This window comes from Prinia subflava, chromosome 23 (assembly GCF_021018805.1).
Source record: "Prinia subflava isolate CZ2003 ecotype Zambia chromosome 23, Cam_Psub_1.2, whole genome shotgun sequence".
Lineage (NCBI taxonomy): Eukaryota > Metazoa > Chordata > Aves > Passeriformes > Cisticolidae > Prinia > Prinia subflava.
The window spans coordinates 1,543,686-1,567,979 of NC_086269.1; the positions used below are offsets into that span (position 1 = coordinate 1,543,686).

General features: G+C 44.8%; 1 protein-coding gene across 5 annotated transcripts in view; it reads right to left on the reverse strand.

Moving 5' to 3' along the window:
* The window catches only part of SRGAP2 (SLIT-ROBO Rho GTPase activating protein 2), a 98,058-nt gene that overhangs the window by 71,419 nt on the left and 2,345 nt on the right, over positions 1–24,294 (reverse strand). Inside the window, exon 1 of one of the 5 annotated variants that reach the window (XM_063418669.1) lies at positions 4,881–5,413. The exons of the other annotated variants lie outside the window; for them this stretch is intronic. Coding sequence (XP_063274739.1) covers positions 4,881–4,947 — 67 coding nt within the window. The 5' untranslated portion in view covers positions 4,948–5,413. Of the gene's footprint in view, positions 1–4,880; positions 5,414–24,294 lie in introns of those variants that run through there. 5 annotated transcript variants of the gene reach the window in all.

A 24,294-nucleotide genomic window follows, 5' to 3' on the forward strand; every position in this document is an offset into this window, starting at 1 on the left:
CTCAGCTTTGAAGTGAAAATGATATAAGAGGAGGAAATACAGCCTTTGTTTAAGACCAGAGCCAGGAGGGAGATTCAGGTTCACAACCACTGTGAGCCCTGGAAAAGGTAAATATTCTTTCTACAGCCAGATATTCCATTTGAGAAATAATAGCAACGGGTAACACCAACTGACAAGAATCCCTTTGTAGTTATAAATATATAAACAGAGCTGGAGGTGTTGGGAGCTGAAATTCTTTCCAACAGAGATTGATGAAATTGTTTTGAGGTGCAAGACGAGTGCTCGGAGATTTGCATTAATGAAGGGAAAGGAGAGGACGCCAGACGTGCTCAAAAGCAAAAATTAAGGCTGGTCTCGGTCTCAGGGAAGAACTGAGGACTTTCAGCTTTTATTTCCTCACCTACACCCTAATATATGTGCATCACTAATTACCTGGGGCTCCCAGCTCTTCCAGGCACCAAACAAGTGGCACTTGCAGGAGTGTGGCAGCCCTGGGTGGTGCCTCCAGCACAGCTGGCACCTGAAAATGTAAAACTTTCAAGAATTCCCCTGACCACAGCCAGCCTGGACATTGCTTTTCCTTATCCACACACAAAAAAAAAAACCCAACACACCACTCATGTGATATTCTCAGACTGCAAAGTGATGTGAGGCTGCAAAGCTCTTAAGTAGATGCTCAAAATTCTGCAATTAATCATGTTGACAAAGTTGCCAAGGTATTTAATCCACCCAGTATTCAAATGAAATATTTAAATATATTTTTTTTTTCTGTCTAATGAAGGTCCTCCTTTGCTATCATCAAAACACAGCCCATGCTGTTGACTTTTGGGGAGGATGTTTAAAACCAGAACTCAGATTAAATTCCCCTGGGCAGGGATTCATGGCCCTAATTCCACCAGCAGAACGTGAGCAACTCCTCAAAACAAGCCTGATAAGGGTAATATGTTTGAGTACATCAGGTAATAATAATCTATTTTTAGCTTCTACAACTGTTTACTCAAAAGAAATAAAAGTTTATCAATACATTTTCATGTGCAAACAGCAGGAGCACGGCAGCTCCTCCTCTCCAGGAAGTTTCACAGCTATTTTAGGATTGTCTGTACTCAGTTAAAGGTTTTCCCCCAAATGACACCAAGCCAAAATAAAAAAAACCTCAGGCAAAGCTTTGCTTATGCTTTCCCAATTTCTGAATGCTGGAAAAAACACCATGGGCAAGTAGTAAAACTACATTTTATCAGTGTTTTGCAGCATGGAATTACGGGATAAACAATTTAAAAGTCATTTTAACACATGGACTATTATTGAAATCAAAGACAACACACACACACACATACATCCCCCAGTTCATAGTTTCAAGATTCAGAGAATAATTTGAATTAAAAATCCTCTTTGTAGCCTCCTGTAATGAGCCCCCCAAGTGTTGTGTGGCCCTGGGAGGCACGAATTGCTTTGGGCCCACTAAACAACCTGCAATAAGTTCTCCAAACAACATTTTCATCATTATTTCAATGGCTTCCTCTCCTGCAGGGGTACAAAGCCAACACTGCATAGACAGCCAAAAATTTGGTGAATATTTTTAATATAAAGTGTTTTTTTCCTGCTTTAGTTCCCTTTCTGCTTTAGCCCAGGGCAAACCAAGTCACCCTGAAGTCCCAAACTCAGATATTTTCCATCACACTCTCCTACTGCTCACCCAAACCTTTCTCTAAGAAAGAAAAGCCTCTTCCCTCAAACCTTGCTGTTTTAATCATTAAAAAAAAAGTGTTAAAAGTGCAGGGAACTGGAGATGTGCTCCCAGTTATTCACAACAACAGGGAGTGAACACAGCAAGGAGGGAAGCTAAGCCTGTGCTGGACACATTTTCCATCAAATTCCTTCCGATTTCTCCCAAAACCAAGGCTGGTTATGACTCAAAAGTAAAAATGTCCAACATTTCTGGATCCTTTCTGGGAGGGAGGGCAGGAGTGGGGATTCCCAGCGGGTGTTGCACAAGGATCACACCCCAGGGAAGGGAGGTTTAACTCCTGCTCCTCCAGCAGCCCCTGCACCACCCCAGCCCCACCACCCTCCACTTCCAACCCCACTGACACCACCCTAGAACACCTTAAACACCACCAAAAAACCCAAAAAAGTCACAAAGGAATAATACAAAGTTATATCCAGTTTGGGGAAGGTTCCTGATCAACCCTGAGCTTCCCCATGGAGGATCAGAGTGCAGGGAAGAATCCAACTGCCCCCAAAGTGTGGGAAAAGCACAGAAACACAGAAACACCCTGCAGGAACCACGGGAATAATTCATTTGCAAGCCAGGAGCTGCCTGGGCGTGGGGACGGAGGCAGGGAGGGAGCCAGGGCTCTTCCCTTCAGAGCAGGAGGAGATTTGAATGAAGAACGAGGTGCTCACAAAGCACCTCAGGTTCCTTTGTACAGGGAGAGGCTGCACTTGCTCTCAAACAGAAATATCTGTTTATTCTAGAATAAATCCAGCAGGAAGAGGCAGCAGAACAGGTCCAGGAGACAAAGGGTGGGTGAAGATGCTGCTGAGCCCGTGCAGCTCCAGCGGCTCTGCTGGGGACAGCTCCATGCAGGAGCTCCTGGATCCATCTGAGGCTGTGCCAGGAGCTCCTGGATCCATCTGAGGCTGTGCCAGGAGCTCCTGGATCCATCTGAGGCTGTGCCAGGAGCTCCTGGATCCATCTGAGGCTGTGCCAGGAGCTCCTGGATCCATCTGAGGCTGTGCCAGGAGCTCCTGGATCCATCTGAGGCTGTGCCAGGAGCTCCTGGATCCATCTGAGGCTGTGCCAGGGGGTTTGGATGGGCATCAGGACAAGGTTCTCTCCCTAAGGATGCTCAGGAACTTCCCTCTCCCCAAAACACAGCCCTGGAGCCTTGGGTGCCAAAACTCTTTGCAAACCAACCCAGAAATATTTGGTTGTCATTTCCTTTCACTCCAAATCTCCAGTGCAGAAAGGTGGATTTTAGGGTTAAGAGAAAGGAAAAAAAATCACAACAGTCTTTTCTTATTTTTAAAACACTTCTGGCACATTTCTCCCATCTCCTGCTTCTAGCAGTTTCTGCTGTGTTTTCCTGGCTTATTTTACAGAGAGTTTCTGTTTGCAGCCCTTCACTCACCCGCCCTTCCCTCTGCTCCACATGGAGTAGCTGTGGAGTAGCCACAACTCCATCCTAAAACCTTACACGTGTCTTCCTCCTAAGTGTTAAGATTTCCTCTGCTGCTGCTGATTAAAACAGAAGTTAAACAAGGGCTCCTTTCCCTTTCCAAAATTTCTCCTCCCAGTGTTTCAGCTGTGCTGTGTCAAATCCTGTGAGGGGTTTATTTTAACAGTGAAACAAGCCCTGAACTGAAGTGAATTATTCATCAGAAAGGTGGAACGTGATCATTATTTCTGGCATTTCCCATATGCTCCCAGTGCCTCAGTTCACTCCAGGAATCCCAGTTTCAGCTCTGTGCACATCCCTGGAGTGCCACATTCCAGGGCTGCACACGCAGACACCTCCAGAGGTGAGGACACAGCACCCACACACACAAACACAGATTAAATCCTCCACAGTCCTAATTATTTCTTCAGAAAAACAGTCCAGGGATGGATCAAATTCCCCAGACCCAATTCCCAGCTGCCTCTGCAAAAACCCAGTTAATTTCATATTATAATTTATTATTTATCTGTCAAGGGTGCTCAAAGTTTGGAAGTGCTGAAAAATCTGGGATGCAAGAACCCAGAGATAGCATTAATATGAAAAATCACTATTTCTTCCCAATTCACAAGACCTGAGAGTAACTCTCTTACACACGATTATTTCATGAGAAGTAACATCAAGTACATTTGTCAAATGAATAAAATTGCCAGAACTAAAGTGGCAATTTACAACTAACATGCCTTAATCTCTTCAATTAAAGGAAACTCCTTTGGTGAATTATGTCAGATATTCAGAGATACAAACAGAATGATTAATGCTGGTGTCTAATTGAATTTCACCTCAGGATTTCTGTGCCTCCCTCTCCTCTCTGGTACCTAACACGTTAACATGAATAAATGATTGAGAAAGAAATGAACAGAGGAACAAAAGGGGACATGTAAACACTCCTCAAGCACAGCACAGCAAACTCAATTTCAAAATCACTTCCAGCAGGCTGCCAAATTCCAGGGCTGTCTTAGGCAGCCAGGGGAAAGTCAGACACACGTGGGGCTGCCTTTTTAACCACATGGATGATTTTCATCCTTGCTTTGTGTTAAAAAGAACCAAGACAAATTTACCTGGAATATTTGCTAAAGATGAAAAAAAAAAAAAAAAAAAAAAAAAAAAAAAAAAAAAAAAAAAAAAAAAAAAAGGAAGGAAAGGAAGGAAAGGAAGGAAAGGAAGGAAAGGAAGGAAAGGAAGGAAAGGAAGGAAAGGAAGGAAAGGAAGGAAAGGAAGGAAAGGAAGGAAAGGAAGGAAAGGAAGGAAAGGAAGGAAAGGAAGGAAAGGAAGGAAAGGAAGGAAAGGAAGGAAAGGAAGGAAAGGAAGGAAAGGAAGGAAAGGAAGGAAAGGAAGGAAAGGAAGGAAAGGAAGGAAAGGAAGGAAAGGAAGGAAAGGAAGGAAAGGAAGGAAAGGAAGGAAAGGAAGGAAAGGAAGGAAAGAAGGAAAGAAAGAAAGAAAGAAAGAAAGAAAGAAAGAAAGAGAGAGAGAGAGAGAGAGAGAGAAAGAGAATAGGATGAGGTTTCATTTTAAAATCCAGTAATTACAGAAGAGTGAAAGATCACCTTGGGTGAGTCCCACCATTCCAGAGGTATCCTGCAATGAAATCCTGGCAATGGAGACCCTTCCCTGGTGCCACCAGGAGCTCCCTCCCAGTGCTGGGTCCCGCTCAGGTGAACCCACCTGGTCTGTCCCAGGCAGCCCAGGCTGGGCCAGGCCAGCAGCCCCTGGCCCTGGCCAGCTGAACCATGAATTCAGGAAATCCTGGGGCTCCTCCTGCCCTTCCTTCCCTCTGGAACAGCAGCACATGGAGAGCTCTCAGTCCATGGAGAGGACAGTGACTGTCCCCAGGAGTCAACAAGGTGAGTCAAATATACCTGAGTGCCTCCCTGCCAGCCCTGTGTGCGTTTCTGGGAGGTTTTCAGGGCTATTAATTAACCCTGAGCATTCCAGGGGAGGTGAATAATGAGCATCATTACAGGCACTTCACAGCTGGCTCCAACAACATCAAAAAGGGCCAGGCTGTTTGCCCAGGGTACAGTGGACAATGACAGAGCTCCTGTCCTCTCATTTTCCCCACCAACACCAGCCATGAGAACACCCCATAAAATCAGAGTAAAATCAGAGTAACGCCCCTTCCAGCCAGCAGAACAGCTCAGGATAAATCAGTCTTAACTGTTTGCATAAGAAATCAAATTGGAGCATTGTTTTAATTCAGATATCACACACCTAAGAGCCAGACAGGAGCCTAATTGAAAACCACAAAACACATTTATGCTGAAACAAAAGTGCTCCAGTCTCCCTGTTGCTCTCTGGCTCAGTCTGTCCACGTTCAAAAGGAGTTTACAGCAGGAATACTCAATGAAAGCAAAGCTATCCCAAGCTGGATTTTCCTCTTTAATCCACAGCACTAATTCCTTCAGGTATAAATATTCAGCTGTGTAAGAGCAGCACTGCTGTCTCCAAAGGAATTCACATTTTACTCCACAGCACCTCTTGTAAAGGAAGAAATGAGTATTTGACAGAGCCTGCAAAGCTCGAATTATGTGAATCATCATTTTTCTATCAGTTCATTGTCAGCTACAGCAACACCCATTAATCAGCACAGCTCAGACCAGAGCAAGAACGAGGAGATGCTGATTTTTCATAAGCCTTTGTCAGAGAACTGACATTAAAATTCAGGTCCTCCTTTTTACACACACACACGTGTGCTTTATCATTTAGAAACCATTTCTATTGCTCCAGCATTTACAATAAATGACTCAAGGTTCAATAAAAGGCTTTACTACATACACAGGAAGATACACAGCGCTCTGCCCAGTCTTTGTACAGTAGTAACTTCTACAATAAAATTCAAGTCTTCATCTGAATTTTTTTTCTTTTCCTTTCTGATGCCATCCTAGTTCCTCTGGGGAAAGATCACCCAGTCCCCAAAAAAAAGCTTTTTCCAAAGAAACTCAGGTGCAACTCACCACATAAATTGCAGCCATGCACTAGGTGTGGTTATATATATGGCCCATATTTTACACATATTTGTATAAATAAATCTTACAATAATTTGAAGCCAGAGTCTGAGACACAGATCCAGGCATTAATCTGGATTCTCAGCATCAGCTGGAGAACAGAGTTAACACAGAATTCCCTGAAATGAAGCACCATGTCCTGCATTTTCCATGGACCCTGGTTTGGGTCTCCTCTGCACACCTCAAGCTTGACCTGAGCCCTGCTTAACTCACTTCATTTTTCACTTGTTCAGTGCCACTACACCAGCCCAGCTCAGTGCCTAAAAAACACCACTAAAAAAGAAAATAAATCCAAATTTCACAGAGTCCTAGAACCCCAGATTGGTTTGGGGTTAAAGCCCACCTCATCCATGGGCAGGGACACCTTCCACTGGCCCAGGGTGCTCAGGTTTAAATTGAGATTTCTCAAAGCCACTGGGAGAGGAGGAAACGCCAGCACACAGAACCCACTGCTGCAATGGGTGTGATTTATTTACCCGCAGCATTTGAAGCCCCAGCCGTGGCAGAGGAGCCCCTGAGGAGCTGGGGACAACCCCAGCCAAAATCAACAGCAAACAGGAGCAGAGGCTCCTCCGCAGGCACCCGGAATGTTTGTGTTGGTTCACTGAGCAGGGACTGAAAACAACACACCCAAACCAACCAACCTGCCCGACAGCCCGGTGCAGAAACAGCACAAATGGCCAGGAGGCTTCCAGAGCCCAGGGATTCCAGGAGGCTTCCAGAGCACAGGGATTCCAAAAGGAATTTTGAGTTTTTTTGAGAAAAAAACCCACTGAGGTAGAGAATTTTTTGAGGTTTTTTTGAGAAAAAACCACTGAGGTAGAGAATTTTTTGAGGTTTTTTTGAGAAAAAACCACTGAGGTAGAGAAAGGAAACTTCATCCAAAGATCCGACCAAGGCTGGGATATCCACAGTTCTCAATCTCATTAATACACCAAAAATAATGGAGCATTTTGTTTGGGTTTTGTTGGAAAAGCCTATGTCAGGAAGGTCTACAAATATTATCTTAACAACACTGAGCACGTAAATAAATGGAGTAGTAAAACCTCCATTGATAAAGTTACACGTGTAACTTTCAATAAAAGTTATTTAAATTTGATTTATATGCTGACAACATCTCAGATAACTTAGGAAATCCAGTTACTGGCATGGCTGAATTATGAATTATCAATACACGACATTTCATTAGCTCTTACTGCTCGTTAGGTGTATAAATCATTGATGCCATTAAGCTGTGACTGACGTTTGTAAATTCTCATGGTGGTGGACCTTTACTGTGGAGAGACATTCCTAGGAAGAGCCAGGACAGATGGATTTGTTATCACCATTTAAAATCCAACACTTTCACAGGAACATCAGAATAACTTACAGAGGGAAATGAGCAGTGAAAGCTTCAGCTGCTCTGCTCCTATTTTTGTTTTTTAAAAGCCTGAATGGTAATTTCCCATTAACACGAGAGATCTGGTTTTTCACTCCTATAAAGCCATCAACTCTCCAAACAGAGCAAGAAACCTTATCAAAGCAGCCACTGCACCTTCCAGTCTGACTCACACTGAGACCATCTGGACAAAACATTCAGACAAGAGCTTTAAAAAAAAAAAAAATCCCAACATCTTGAAACAAATTGCCAGACAGGATTACACAAAATGATCTGTCGAACGTGTTAGAGACGGCCAGAAAAATCTTTAAAAGCAGACAGAGGGGAGGAAACGTGGATCCTTCTGGGATCAACTGATGGCTTATCTTTTCACCTTCCAGCTTTTCCAGCTATAAAACCCAAGAGCAGAGCCTGCCCTGGGGGTTCCAGGCAGCCCCAGGTCCTGCAGTGTCCCCAGAGATGTGACAGGAGCCCTGAGAGCTGCTCCTGTCCCCCTCAGCCAGGTCTGGATCCAATTCCCAGCTGCTTTTCCCAGTCACACCAGTAACCCCCAGCACTCACAGCGAGCCACTGCTCCCTGCTACCAACCAGAACAAAAAAATCCCTCAGATCTGGCTGTTCTTGCTCATTTCTACCTCAATTTGCCCCGATGGCAATCAGCAATAGCTCCAGCTATTAAATAACCCCCCAAATCTTGGAGTTGATTATCCAGAGTAGTTTTTATCCTTTATCTGCCAGAGCAGACACGCTGATCCAGCCAAGGCACTGGATCCAGCTCATTGCACATTTGCCTTTCCCATTAACGAGCCCAGAGGTCATTTGCCAAAGGACACACAGATAAAGCAGACGAACTTTCCACTACTCCCCGACAGCTTAATTACTACCCAGAATCTGGAGCAAGCCATGGCAACTTTGCATTCGTTTCCACATTTCATTTTTATGACACTCCAACATCTGCAGAGGATGCTGTAATTAAAAAGGAATAAAATTATGGCTAAAAAGTTAAAAAAAACCCCAACAAACCCTGGTCATCTGCTCAAAGAACATGGATTACACAGCAAGGAGAGATGCTCTGCAGCAGGACACTGTGAAGGCTTTAAAGTCCTGAATTACACAGGCTGCAGCAGCCAGGGGAGACTAAAATGACTTTTAAGGAAAGCTCTGGAGTTTCCCAGCACCACTGGTGATGTCCCACTTGGCTGTCCCACAGCGTGGCTGGGCTGTGCTCTGTGCTGGACTGGGAATTCAGCAGATAAGCAGAAGGGATCCATCCTTGCAGCATTCCTGCATCCAAGGAACCCAGCCAGCAATGCAGAGGGGTAAAACCTCCCCAGAACAGGATGTCCAGCTTTTAATCTCCTGAAGTGTAGCTAAGAAACTGCGGCATGGGAAGGAAGTCAAGCCAATCAATCCAAAGACAGCCTGATCCTCTCCAGTTCCCCACCTCAGCCCAACTTGAAAATCTTCATTTTTAGGCACAGTGACACTGAGCAGCCTTGCAGATGATGGACAGAAGGGCTCACACAAACAGCTCCACACTCGCAGTTTGCATCAGCCACATCACTCAGCAATGCAAATTATCTTCCTCAAACTCAGAGGCTGCAGAGGAAGGAGTGGAGGTGCCTGGTGACAGCAGCTGCTTCCCCTGTGGCAGCCACTGGAAGCAGAAGCATGTGGCAGCTTCCTTGCAGAAAGCTCTGCCCTTAAAAATAAAGTTGGGAGAGAAACTCCTTCTCCCACCTGTCCTTTGTAGGGAGGATTTCAGATCTCATCCTCCAAGGGGAGGGCTCCAACCCAAACCACCCGATGGACACCACACACTTCAGGCATTGCTTCCTGCTGCAGCATCCACAACCACCTCAATTCACATTTAATATCAGCCTGTACTTTCCTTGATTTCACAACACACTCAAAATAGAACGAACAGAAAATTCTTTCCTCAAGAGGTTTCAGTTCCCTCTTTTCCAAATTGCGTCACCGACAGACGACAAGGCCGATCCAAGCGTGGCATCCTGGGGTCTCCTCAGGAGCCTTTCCCTTCAGAACCTCCACTCTCCCCACAAAAGAAAACCACTGAGAGGTCTCCAACAAGAGGAGAAGATCCTGAAGGAGCCGTGGCTCTCAGAATTCAAAACATCCCAGCACACAATGGCCCGAACGTGCCGCAGCGGCCGCGGCTTCTCATTCCGGCCATTGTCCGCTAAGAATAGCCCAGAGCCCACGGCCACATTGTGTGCTCCTGTCCACCTCCCTGCCAAGGCTATTTAAAGCCTGAAACTGCTTCTCCTTGGATCTCAGCTCTGGCTGGGAAGTCGGAGCCAAGGCAGTGTTGAGATTGTGGATTTTAAAGCGCTGCCCGCTCGGTGCGGGGTGGAGTTTGTGATTAAAAACAACAGGAGAGGAAAACGCGCTGGGAGGAAACAGCAGGGCAGGTGTGGGAGCTGTACAGGGCAAGCAGCACATCCACAGCCAGCTCCTGCACGGGATCACAGCCTGGAAAAACCCTCCAGGATCACAGAGTCCAGGCTGTGACCCATCCCCGCCGTGTCACCCACACCATCAAGTGCCACCTTGCCAACAGGAGCTGGCTGATATGTTACCTCCAGGCCACCTCCATTTCCAGCCTGGGTGAGGTTTTAAAGACAATCCCTGGTGGAGATTTAGAGGACAGAGATGCACAGTGAATTTATCCTCTCACAATAAATGTATCCCGGTTACACTGCTCCAAGTGTGCCTGCACTGAGCCACAATCCAGTGATTTTCCACTGAATTACCTGAATTTTCCATTGAATTACCTGGCCAGGGGCTGTACAGAGCTCATTCAGGTGCTCTCTGGCACATTGCTGGCATTTGAAATAGTGAGGGTCAATCTTCCCTTGAATTTCCTGAATTACCTTGAATTATTAAAATCCCACTGATCCAGCATCACTCCTCCACTGACACAGACAACAGGTTCTGTGTGATTCACAAAATCACACAGCAAGGCAGCCACAGGAGCTGAAATCAGCAGCCACTCTGCTTTCCAAGAACAAAACAACACCAGCTAGCCTTTATCACTTGCAAGGAAACCCAAATATAGCAAAACCAGTAGGAATAAATGCCAATGCCCAGGGATGCTGCTCATCTCAGCACGACTTCTCAATTCTTTGTGAATAATACCCCACTGACAAAAATAAAACCATGGACTCGGGCAGTGTCTATAAACATTAATTGTTGTGATTTGTAATTGTCACAGAAATATCAACCTTTAAAAGAAAAAAAAAACCACGTTACTCAAGCCCCATCAACACCTCGGTGCTCCTAAGACATCTGCAAACCCAAGGCAGGGTTTCTCCTTCTCTCTGCAGCTGTGCAGAGCCAAAAATCTCCTCCAGCTCCAGTTGGGGTCCAAAAGGAGCAGGAAAATGATTCATCCTCCCACTCTGCTCCAGGCAGAGCTGCCAGCAGGAGCCCGAGCCCACCACCTTTGGCAGCCTGGAGTCACTCCCAGCCCTCCCCACAGCGGGAACATTTGGTGACATTTCCACTGCTACAAACAGGGAAGGAATTTGAATCAGGACCTATATAAAAGATGGAGGTTGAGTCATTCATGCTGACTTCTCGTGCACTGAACTGGGGTTTGCTCGTTCCCCGTTTGCTGTGTGTGAACAGTGTGTTAAAGAAAATACAACCAAGGAACTCTTAGCAAGCAAAGGGGAAAAAACAGCCTCAGAAATGAACCCACTGATGAATTCTCTTCTCTTGCTGCGTTCACTCGACTTCTGACTTCATCTACAACCCTGCCAACAGGAGAGAACTGAGAATAACCTCTACCCAAATCAAACTGACAGCAATTAAGCCATTAACAAGCAGCTCGGTGAGTTCAAGCCATGAGCCTGGAGTATTAAATGGCATTTTAAGCCTTTCTAGGAAGAGCCACTGCTTGCAGTTACAACTCTCCAAAGGCTTGAATGGATGGCTACAGAACTGATGCTCAAAAAAAGCTGCATCTGGCTGAGCAAGAGAACTAAAATGAACCCAAAAATAAAACCCCTACACCAGCAAGTTAATAGTAGGTGTAGAAAAAATATTAAGACACCCAGTCTGCAGTATTAGTTTATTTAGAGTAACCACATTATTAACCAATTTGCCATCAGTAATAGAAGCCATCCCCTGTGTCAGCACCAGCACAGAGCTCCCAGTCTGCAGAAAAGGCTGGGATGAACAGCCTGACCTCAAACCAAGCCCTGGCACGTAGGAAATGAAATCACCACGGAACCACCACTCGCTGAAATTTCAAGTCCAGCCTAATTACTGCCAGGGTAAAGCGGATTTCTCTTTGCTCCTGACACGCTTTTCCCCTTCCTCCAACACATCCGATTGCTCTGCAGCCTTTTCCTTGTGTGCTCCACTCTGGGATGGAAACAAAAGCTGGGGGAACTGTGGGGGCACTGAGGACCAGAGCAGCCTCCTGCCCCTCCTCTGCTGGGCAAAACAGGAGGGAATTCCCAGCACCAGGCACTAAAAACAAGGAGAAAGTCTCTGCAGCACAAGGAATCTTCTGTTTCCTCTGGCGCAGCTCCTCTTCCCCACAAACACCCCAAAAATCCCAGGAATTTGGGAGCCCAGTCCAGGGAAACAGAGTTTGTGCTGCACAAGGAAAGGACAAGGCATCAGCCCACAGTTTGCTGTGCTTGCTCTACCCCCCAAAAATACATTTAACATTCAAAAACTTCCTCCTGTTTCGATTAAAACTCTTCCCAAGGTTCAACCTCAGTGGGAACAGCAAAGGTTGGTTCAACACTAAGGGTTCCTCACAGATGTGGCAACAAAATCCCAGTACAGGAGGTGGCAAAATGAGCATCCCTCACATTCTCACCTGGCCTTTCTCCTTGGCAGCTTGAAAGATTTCAAGATTTCAAAATACAAATTCGACATCCAGGACTGGCAAAGCAATATCTCTGCCAGCACTGAAGTTCACACAAGCCCTCCACTCCTAAAAATAAAACTTAAAGAAAACAGCCATTCAAACTCAATCCCAGTGGAGCAAAAGAGAACTTTGGGAGAATCACAAAAAAAAGCGCTTAAAAATAGCAAACCTGATTGTTTGTGTTGGGGGATTTCAGGGGAGTGTTTATTTCCTTCTTAATCCCCAAAACAGCGGGAATCAGAGAGAGGAAAAAAGTGAAGGGAGAAAGGAATTGAAGGCAGGGATAGCTGCAGACACATTTCAGCTTCCTGACAATCTGACTCCAGACTGTGCAAAGCTCTGACTCATTCCTGGGGTCGGTTTTGATTGTTCTTTGCAGTGAAGTTTTATTTGAGGGATGAGCTCCATCCCCTCTCCCTGTTTGCAGCTGATCTGAGCATCCTCAGCTGGACAGACACCTCATTCAGCATCACCCTGGGATTTGTCCTTCTGTCCCCTCCAAAAAACCCAAGAACAAAAACAAAAAAAAACCCAAAAAAACCCCAAAAAAACCCCCCAAAAACCCCCCAAAAACCCCCCAAAAACACCCCAAAAACCCCCCAAAAACACCCCAAAAACACCCCAAAAACACCCCAAAAACCCCCCAAAAACACCCCAAAAAACCCCCCAAAACCCCCAAAAACACCCCAAGAACACCCCAAAAAACCCCCAAAAAACCCCCAAAAAACCCCAAAAAAACACCAAAAAAACACCAAAAAAACACCAAAAAACCCCACACAAAACCCCACACAAAACCCCACACAAAAACAAAAACAAAAAAAAAAAAAAAAACAAAAAAAAAACCATAAAAAACCCCACAAACACAACCAAAAAAACCCAAAGTAAAAGCAGTGTGCAGTTATCTCCTCTGTCCAAGTAATTTTCTTGAAAAGAAGAGGCACATCCTGTCCAGCCACGCAGGCTGCACTGCCAGACAAAAAACAAGATAGAAAAAAAGTTCAGTGTTCTCTCTCCATGTTTCAAGATGTGTAACTGAATCGCAGAAATCTCACCAGAGACCTTGATTTAGGTCATTTCGAGTAATTCACTACCTTTTAATCTCCTCACCTACTTTTGGGCTGCCTGGGACACAATGGCTGAGCAGGATGTGCTGAAAGCCCCAATTCAGGGATCCAGGGAACACAGACTCCCAAAAAAAGATCTGGATCAAGGGCATGAGGATCCCTGTCCTGAGCCAAGGAAAAAGCAGCTCCCACAAAGCTCTGACACCGTCACACCAGAACAAAGGCTGGTTTCAACTCAATGCTCTTTCAGTGATCATAAATAACCTTTTCAAAATGAAAATGGATTTAATTTTAGAGGAAAAAAGCATATTTTTTGCATGCGTGTTCTAATACACATGCAGTCATACCCACGAATAATTTGATTATTTAGTTTTAAGGTAGCTGAGAAATAACGTTTAAAATGTGGAAGTTTCAGAATTCTCTGAAAGACAGCCCTGGCTTTTGAGTTTCTTGGGTTTTTCAGGCATCAAAGATGCAAGAGTTCTCAATTATAATTATTATCTATGATGCATGAACTGCCTCATTTACACTATGAGGCAAGGGAGACCAAACTCTAAGCAGAGATGTGAAGTGAAACCTGGAAAGTGATGCAGTAATAAAATATAAACTTCAAGAAATCTGTGATACAGCTGAAGAGCTCTTTAGTGTATTGAAAAGAACATTGTGTTTGGGCTACTTCAAACAAACCCAGATAAATAAATAGTTCACAGACTGATTGATAAAAACACTAAACCAAAAGTGCTTTTCTACCATCTGATAAAACCCACTCTGCAGGAGAAATGAGGACTCGAGCTCTAAAAGGAGTGGATGGGCAGCAGGTTTGGGTGTTATTGCCATAAACAGGGGGATCTTTATTAACAAAATCAGCTTTTAGAGAGGCACAAGAAGCAGTGAAAGAAAGGAGGTGGAAGGAAAAGGAACCTGTTCTCCTTCTCAGAGCTGGATTTGCTCTTCCTATCGCTGTCAAAGGCTCAAAGCCATTCTGCAAACACAGCAAAACCTCCCCACAAGAGAGCCCAGGCAGGGCTGGCTGGATGCTGATGGCTTTCATTAAAAATAAATTAATAAATAAAAATCTCCTTACTCTTCCCATCCCCTGCACGCACCTTTCCATGCAGATCTCAAAGCAACCTCCTCCTTTCGAGGAGAGCCATCGATCTTTTGGGATTGATAAATGGGACTGATAAATGTGTTTAAACAGTCAACATATAAATAACTTCTTACAGCAAGGCCCTCCCCAAGACCAGAATCCTTAAATTAAAGGTAACAGCAAATTAGCAGCACTTTCATCCCAACCATAGCAGTGGTGGAGCTGCTCTGGGTTTGGGACAGGGTGGGGTGCAATGGGAATTATTTGCATGAAGACCAATCCCAAAACCACTGCAAACGATGTGAGGGAGCTGGAAAAGGCAACAGAGCTGGGAGAAAATTACAGCAGCTCCTGCAGCTCCCAGCCAGTGTTTATGGTGGAGTTCACAAGTTGCAGATGCTGCTGCTCTGGAGGAACCTCCAGCAGCACAAAAAACTGCAGTACTCGTCCTTCCATATGGGATATTCTGGAATTTCCCAAGCCTTCGTATGGGATATTGGATATTGTGGAATTTCCTAATGGAAATTTCCTAATTTCCCAATTTCTCCATATGGGATATTGGATATTATGGAATTGCCCAAACCTTCGTATGGGATATTGGATATTGTGGATTTTCCCAAACCTCCATATGGGATATTGGATATTGTGGTTTTCCCAAATCTCCATATTGGACATTGGATATTGTGGAATTTCCCAAACCTTCGTATGGGATATTGGATATTGTGGAATTTCCCAAACCTCCATATGGGATATTGGATATTTTGGAATTTCCCAAACCTCCATATGGGATATTGGATATTGTGGATTTTCCCAAACCTCCATATTGGACATTGGATAGTGTGGAATTTCCCAAACCTTCGTATGGGATATTGGATATTCTGGATTTTCCCAAACCTCCATATTGGACATTGGATATTGTGGAATTTCCCAAACCTCCATATGGTTTTGTCTTGTTCCTCCCCAAAACAGAGCCTTGGATCTGGGTCCAGTTCTGAGCCTCACACCTCAGGAAGGATGAGAAAATCCTGAGGAGGAGTCAGGAGCAGCCAAGCAGCAAATGGATAAATCACAGCAAGAACGCCCAACTGTTCAGGGTGTTTACCAGAAAATAGCTCCGAGTTGCAGAACAAAATGAAACAAAAAGCCCCAACAAAACCAAACCAAAACATTCCCTTCACTGCCAAAAGCTGTCACTGCTTTCAAGACATAAAAGAAAGCTCTACCTGTAGGGATTTTCCAGAGGGGCCAGGGCCAGAATTCTTTTCTGATTTAAATTTGAAACTAAACTACCTGAATTTCCACAGATGGGTTTGGTGGGGAGAGGTTTTAGCTAAGATTTTCAGGGAGAAAGTGTGAAAAGTGGAAATTAATGGATTCAAGGAGCCCTTCCCAGCTATATTCTATGAAGTTCACTGTGATGGGGGAAATAATTTGACGTAAAGCCTAAATTAAGATTAATTCCTTAAGTATGAAGACAATGGTTATAAATGTGTTTGGCATTAGGCAGCTGGCCTAAATAAAAGGACTTCTCTTACACTTTTGTGTAAATTAATTTATCATTACAGTCAGAAATGAATCATATCATGGAAGGTAAAACCAGCATATGGATTGATAAAAGTTCAAACCAACCTCAGAGCAAGCTCAGGCAATCTGGATGGCATAAGGAGGGAGGAAAGATGATTTAGCAACCAGCAAGGAGCCTGCACACACACAGGAAATAAAATCAACACTCGAGGGGTCCAGAAGTCAGCTCCAAGCTCAGCCCAGGTTCTGGGATTATCCAACAGCCCTGGTCAGCAGAGCTGAAATCTTTGCCAACACAAATTCCCTGCTAAGGAACCTCACACACTCAGCACAGACAAAATTTTGCCTTGCAAATAAGCACAAACCAATAATGTCACAGCTCTGAGGAACCCAAGAGTTAAACCTTTCCCAGCGTGTCTGTGGGTGCTGTCCATCCTCCCTTTTTCCCTTTTTATTTTTTTATTTCTACAGCACAACTCACAAGCGCCGAAAAAAGAAAAAGAAAAAAAAAAAAAGAAGCAGAACAAGGAGTATGCAGAGTTTTTAGACATTCAGCTCCAGGGGGAAAACACGAGAGCACAGTTTCATTCATAGCGAGCTGAGTTTCCATCCAAACATCATCAGTGTATCCTGTGACCTTTGCAGAGCTGCATTTTTCCCTCCCTTTTCCAGCTGCACACTTTCAAGCCCTTCCCTGGCAAAGCTTTTTGTTCCTGTTTCAGCATCTCTGCAGTGCTGGTTCCTCCCTGGGGCTGGGACACACAAGTGACCCACCAACACTGCTGGGGTACTGGTAGATTTTTTAAAAAGGATTATAAAGTAGATTTTTTAAAAAGATAACTGGGATGAAGCCTCTTCCCCCTGCACCAGATGGAGAGAAGACAGCAAAGTTAGGAAGGGTTACATTAATTTAAGAGACCAAAGGAAAGCCAGGCTCCTTTCCAAAACCACTTCACAGGGATGTTCATTTATTAAATTTCTGAGTGATTGTTTATCGAACACTGGGGGAAAAGCTCCTGCTCAGGGATCTGCACCTCCCCACTCTGCACTGTCACTGTCATTCATTCATCCATCCCTGCACAGATTAACCAAAATTGAGGCTTTTTTTCCCCTTTTTTTTTTGTTGTTGTGCATTTCTGTCCTCAGGTTTTGATGCATTTCAGGCTCACCAGACTCATCAAAACACACCTGTGATAATTTGATTTACGGCTCACAGGTCTGAATTCACATTTACCAACAACCAAAATATTATATAGATAAATAAATTAATAGATAAACAGGTTGCTAAATAGAACTTTGCCAGTGGATTTGCCCAACGCTCCAGCCAGGAAAGCAGCCCTGCCAGAGGGAAGGGATGTCAGCATCTTGGCACATCCAAACAATTCCCTGATTCTGCTTTACAGGCACTTGATCCAGCTCAGAAGGTGGAAGAGCATCAGCTGTACAACAAGCTTCATTTCCACTCACCCATGGTTATTCACAGTGCCACCCATTGCCTCGGGAGGAGTTCACTCCTTACAGATGTGATTTCCCAGGAAAAGCCTTGAGACAGCCTCCTGCAGCCCTTCCCAGAGGAATTGGGGTGGAAAAAGGAGAATTGTGACACGCCAGGGAGTCCCCAGCAGCCACCAGCCCTGCCCAGACTGAGGAATTACACCTGGTGGATGAGTGGAAGTTGCTTGGACACAAAATCCTACCCCAAAAAATTTAACACAAACAGAGCTAAACAAAATATGGGAATAACTCCTATTTTTGTTTTTACTAGAAGCAGCAGAACCACATAAAATGTGTTTTAGTGCCACACACTCAGAGCAGGAGAACAGCAAGAGCCCTGCTCCAGCGTGAAGTCACATAAAGAAAAGGATGTGGTGGAATTTCCCAATTTTCCCACCTAAATTCACAAATTCAGAGCGTGCCCTGCAGTGGGACTGGACTGCTGGCCCAAGTCACACTCAGGGACTCATTCCCAGGCAAGAACTGTCGTTATTTTAAGTAGGTTCAATTTTCAAGCACTCCCCATCTATAAATTGCATCCTTCCACGGTTTCCTCCCTGCAGGAAAACCATCATCCAACAACAGCCGTACAAAAACAAACCAAAACTCCTTCCCTGCTTGCAAAAGGCCAAGAAGCTCTTCCTGGAAAGTCCTATGATTTAAGAAAAAAAAAAAAAACAACAAAAACCAACCCCAAACCAACGTCAGATGTAGCAGGAGCAAAGAACTCACCCTGCTGCAGCAGCTCGGGGCTGGAGATTGAAATCCACGCTGGCTTTGGAGTTAATCTGGTTATTTGGCTCCTTCTCAAGAGTCAAAAATCCAGGAGCTGCTCATGTGCCACAGGATAAGGCAGCTCCCCTGGCCTAATTCAGCCCCTTTTACACAAATCAATGGGAAGCATTGCTGGAAACCCTTAAAAACCAAAGAATTTCTGCACCACATTCAGCAACACCTTCAGAGAAGCTCTGATTAACCCTAAACTCCAAGCAAAACAACTGGGTCAGATCTGGAGTTTAACAGCAGCAAATAGTTACTCTGATGGCAAAAAATTACATTGTTTTAAATGGTTCCAAGCCATTTGCAGCATCTTCTTGGAAAAACACCAGTTGAGCTTCCTCCCTTTACATCCACAGGGTTTCTGAGAGTTTCAATGACCATTGTCCAGGGATTTCACAGAAAGAAGCCCCTGTTTTGTCTCCTGGAGTGCTGCAATTTGGGAAAAAATGGGGAGAGAGAAAGCAGAAATAGAGACTGGTCTCTACTGATGGAATTACTGCCAGGTCAAGACCCTTTCTCCCATTTTCTTCCACACTTTAATCCCACAATAAATCCCATAACTGCATCTGCTTCCACTGCCTGCAAAGCACTGACATTATTCCAAGAGCAGGACACCCGTGATGTCGTAGGAATTCTCAGAGAGAAAGCATGAAATCTGTGAAAGTCATACCAAAAAATGAACTAAATAAAGTTCTGAGTAATGAGTATCAACTGTGCATGGCACAGCGAAAGCCATTCAAGGGAACATGTGTTTGAACATACTTTCCATCTCAACAAAAGTTCAGATTTTTCACTCTTCATAACGACAGCTGAAAAAAGTTTGACCAGGCAAAGAGATTCTTCCAAGTAAATCCCTAAAATGGCCAAAAAAAATTAGTAAGGATTTAAAAAAAGAATAAAAGAGGAGTCGAGCCTTTTAACTGACAGGAAAAGGGAAAGATACTAATTTGTAACCTCACCACGAAAGGAAATCATTTAGAGCTAAGGAAAAATGTCCTGTCCCTTAGCTGGGAGTCAGGGAAAACTGGCTATTACCAGTAAACTTTTTATAGAATCCTACTGGAGTTACACTGGCAATTCCTTCTGCTTTTGGAGGGAAGTGCAGCGCTTAGGATGGAGTGGTTTGGTCAGCTTTGGCCTCCAGCCTTCCAACACCTGATGAAACTGCAAAAAAAAGGGATTTTTGGAGCTGGAGAGGAAAGAAGGCAGACTCTACATTCCTTCACTTCTTTCCATCCTCATTAATAATCCATTAGCAGGAGTTGGACACAAAAAACACAAATTATTGCTGGGACATCAAGGCAGTCTCCCAACGCCCCCTTCCCCCTTTTTGGCACCGGGGCTGCTTGGCTGGCCCAGAGCAGCTCCAAAACTCCAGGGATTAGCACTATCAGGAACTGCAGAAAACCAGATGATTCCACATCCAGAGCCCCGAGTTTGGAGCAAGTCATTGTTGCAAACAAATGGAATCACTTACAGGCACAGAGCCGTGATTAACTGCAAAAACCCCTTAAAAGGTAGTTTCACATTGGAAATGGGAACGTTAATCCAACGCATGCAGAGTCAAAATATCAGAATTCAGGATTATTCCACTCAACCACACCGGGGTGAGTGGCTGAAAAGTCTCTTTACAGGGTGTATTAAAAACTCTGGGAATCCCCACCCAGGTGGTGCAAGGATCAGCCAACCTGGAGACCTGAACAGGTGAGGAACACAAAAAGAAATCAACATTTATGTGTAACATCAACGCCACTGAAAAATCCCAAAGTGCACAGTTCAGCAGGAAAATAAATGACAGTGATTTCAGCTCATTGATCTAAAAATCTGAAGACTGTTCTGTAAAAAAAGCCCTGCAGCCATTGAGAGAAATGCCAATTTTTGGTTCAAATCATCACCAAAAGCATCACATTCCCCTTCCAGCCCCCAAATTACAGCTGCTGACCTGGTCACAGCTACTTTTGCAATCTTTCACACCCAGAAGGGCTGGACCAGTCTGGAGAGCTCACCAGGATTAAAAACTGCCGAGCATCCCTCAGCAAGATGGACCATACAAATGAGATTTCCACACAGCATTTAAGGCAAAAAATCACAATCAGATCAAACACTCCCTCAGATGTCCAACACAGAGAGGAAGAAGGGATTTATCCAAAATTTATCAGCCATTTTGGGGAGGTTTAAGGGTGAGTTTTAGACATTTCAGTAGCCTGAGTGTGATGGCAGCTGGGAGGGTGCCTGAAGTTGTTTTATCTTCCTTCAGCAAAGACAAACTCAGCTCAGCAACCACGCAGCCACCTCTGGGCTCTGCTTGCTCCTGCTGTAAATTACCTCATCCATTTGTCATATTTTTAGCACTTTTTGGGCTGGGCTGCAAGATCTGCAAGAGATGCATTTTAACCTTTGCTAGCGACTACTCAAGGACATAAGTGGTTTATGAGCCCACGCTGTGTAAAAAAATGTCAGTATTAAATTTCTGCAGCTCAAACCATGGAGCTATTTACTGAAGCTTTATACAAACTAATTAAATATAAGGCTCTCGTGGGACACGAGGAGAAAGAAAAGGAGAATTAAGAGATAAATCATTGGCTTTTCTTTCCTCAGCAAGTGTACACTCCAATTTAATATATTAAACCAAAAAACACCCTGACAGTGCTTGCTGGGGCACAGAGAGGCAGCATCCCAACCTCACACAGAACACGCTGCACAGCATAAATTAATTATCTCTGCCTCACCACAACTTGCACAAAGGAATTGGGAGAGACAATCCAGACAAGGGGATGAGCTTGAGATATCAAAGGCTCCATATGGAGCCCACGGAATCTCACTCTGCAGCTTCAGAGGGCTCCCAGGCTTTGTGAGCACAGGGCACGGGAGGTATCAAAGCAGCGCTGCCCTCCCCTGCTGTCCTGGCAGCACAATTCCGACTGCCTGACGAGGATTCGTGCTGGAGTTTCCTCAAAAAGAGGCAACCCTGGGGACCCTGTCCAGGAGCAGAGAGGACAAATGATGGAAGTAATGGAGAAAGGCTGGAGGTCAGCGCAGGTGGTGGAAAACCAACACGTCTGGGCAGCTCTGTGGGGAGATTCCTGCAGAAGAGGGAGGTGGGAGAGGAACCTGCAGATACTGGAAACCACTGGGCAACCCAGCACATCCTCTGTGGTCAATTAGAGGGTCAGAACTCAAGGCTGGTTCCAGAGATGCCCAGCCTGGCCTCAAGCAGAGTGCACAGGTCACCAGCAAGGAGCCCCTTGTCCCCTCCACGTCCCCAATCACTGCATGATAATTTTGGTTAAAATAATCTTCAGACATTAATTCCATTCATATCTTTATCTCCCCCCACACACAAACCACGGGAAGAGCCAGCTCCAACCCAAAAGAGGCAGAGAAAAGCTGTTGGGAGACAACAAACACCTAAAGCTCATGGTTACAGGAGAATAGAGAGTTTCACTCATCCACACCCCATCCCTGGATTGTCCAAGGCCAGGCTGGACAGGGCTTGGAGTAACCTGGGATAATGGAAAGTGTCTCTGCCCATGAGATGAGCTTTAAGGTCCCTCCCAACCCAAATCACTCCAGGATCCTGCTGCCCCTTTTTTAATAAAAAACACTGAGCTCATTCAGCAACAGAAAATCAAAAATTTTGCATTGTGATGATCTATTAATCAAGCCGTCCTTTAAATGGTTTCTGATTAACCACTTAAGGCTATTAAATTTTTAAACAAAGCACCATCATTCCATTAGCAATCATTTAAAGTGCTTAAGGAGGTGTTTGTGGATTAAGGGTTTTAAAGGAAGCCTCTAAACACAGCTCCCAGCGCAGAGCCAGCGTGGAGCGAAGCACAAAAAACTCCCCAAGTTTCTAAATGCCAGCAAAAAATATCCGAGTTTTCTCATCAGAGGAGCAGATGCCACCTCACAGTTCGTGTAGCACTCCCAAAACGTGATTCATCTCACCCCCACAGCCACTGCTCCACTTCCCAACACAGGGAAAGAGATTTCAGAGAGACCTGACACCATTTCCTCACTGCTCCTAAAACTGACGGGGGAATTTGGACACCAAAAATCTTCCTGTGAGAACCTTGGTGTGTTTGGTGATGAGGCAGCACCACCACATTTGTGGATTTCAATGGATTTGGCACCATCTCATTGTGCCACTGTGATGGAGAGACCTGCACATCCCTGGAATCAGAGCTGAGAGGTTCCCTAAGGAATCACAGCAGTATCCAGCTCAGAACTGTGGGATGTAAAGCAAGGTTTGGGTGTTTTAAAAGGAGCAAAGTCCTCCCCCCAAAGCTGGTACCCAAAGGGAGGCAGACAATGATCCCCATTGTCAAAACAGCTCCCAAAGGTCCATGCTGGGTGGAAGAGGGTGAAATAAATGAGGAGATGTGGGACAGGGCTGCTGCAGGACTGTCCTGTGCATTTTGAGCTCTCTGGTCCCTCTAAACTCCCTCCAAGGAGAGGCAGGAGCTGGATCAGCTCCTCCTTCCCCGTTCCTGCGCCGGGAGAGGGACGGGACGAGCGTCCAGAGCATCCCCAGGCGAACTCAGCGCTGCCCTCGCCACCAATTCAGGAAGGAAAACCCCTTCTGCAGCTCCTCCTGATCCCTTCACACACTTCCTGCCTCCTTAACCTCCTGCATCTCAGACAGCAATGTTTTACAAGGCCAAAAAGCAAAAAAATATATATATATATATCTGTGTGTCACTACTGCAGTCCACTTTTGGGAGCTCATTTCAGGATTAATTGCCAGCCCCAGAGATGAGCTGAGCTCTGGCAGCAACAGGGAAGGCTCCTTCCCATTTTCCTGGTCTCTTGTCTGAAAAGGAAGGGAAGGATTTTTAATTCATGCCAGAGCTGAGAGGTGAGAGGATGCGCTTTGCTAATTCTAAAGCCTCATTTCCGTGTTATTCCCAAATATTGTGACTGGGAGCTCGCATCTATCACGTGCATTTTGATGGGGTAAATAATGAAAGCACCTACAAGCCTCTAATTTTACACTGACTGCAATTCCCAGTTCCAAAGACAGCTCGAAAACAGGAATAGAAACTAAACCAGTAAAAGAGAAACACGCCCTTCTCCATTTCCAACTTTAAGAACCTCAGTATATTTTAAAAAAAAATCAGCATAAACTCTTAAAACAGCTTCATATTTGCTCAAATAAGCATTTTTGAACATGAGTACCCAAAGTGCTCCTAGGTGCAGGGCACTGGGGTCAGGGTAGGAGATGTCTTGTAGGACAGAATGTTTTAATGATCTGCACCCAAAAGCAGACGCCCCCTCCCCAGCAGGAAAAATATCCAAGCACCTAATTGTAAAACAATATCTTAATTGTCAGTTTTAATCTAGGTTTCCTACTCAGATTTAAATCTGGTTGCTTTTTTTTTCCCAAACTGCATTGATTTAACTCAATCAAGCCTGCCCGAAGGCCATCTTTCCTGCATGCTCTGAGCATACCAAGCAAGTTTTAACCAATTAGATAAATCACTGAATCTCACAACTTCCTAACAGCGACGTAGCAAGCCATGCACAAGCCCTAATTATTCTTTTAAATACGTCTTATCCCCAAAACTCTGCAAAAATAAGCAGCTCAGGGGGGCATTTCACCAACCTTTCATTATTTTTTTTTAACCTAGGGCACATGATGGCCTGAAACCCAGCCAGCTGAATCCTGCAGGGTCATTGCAAACCCCACTGTTTAAATCTGTTTATAATTCCCTGTGATGATGGGAATAACGCTGCTACACGAGTTTTATTCATTTCCAAGTGTGTGCATTTCTGTGTGTGTGTGTACACCCACACCCACACTGCAGCCTCGAGGTGTTACACTTCCAGCAC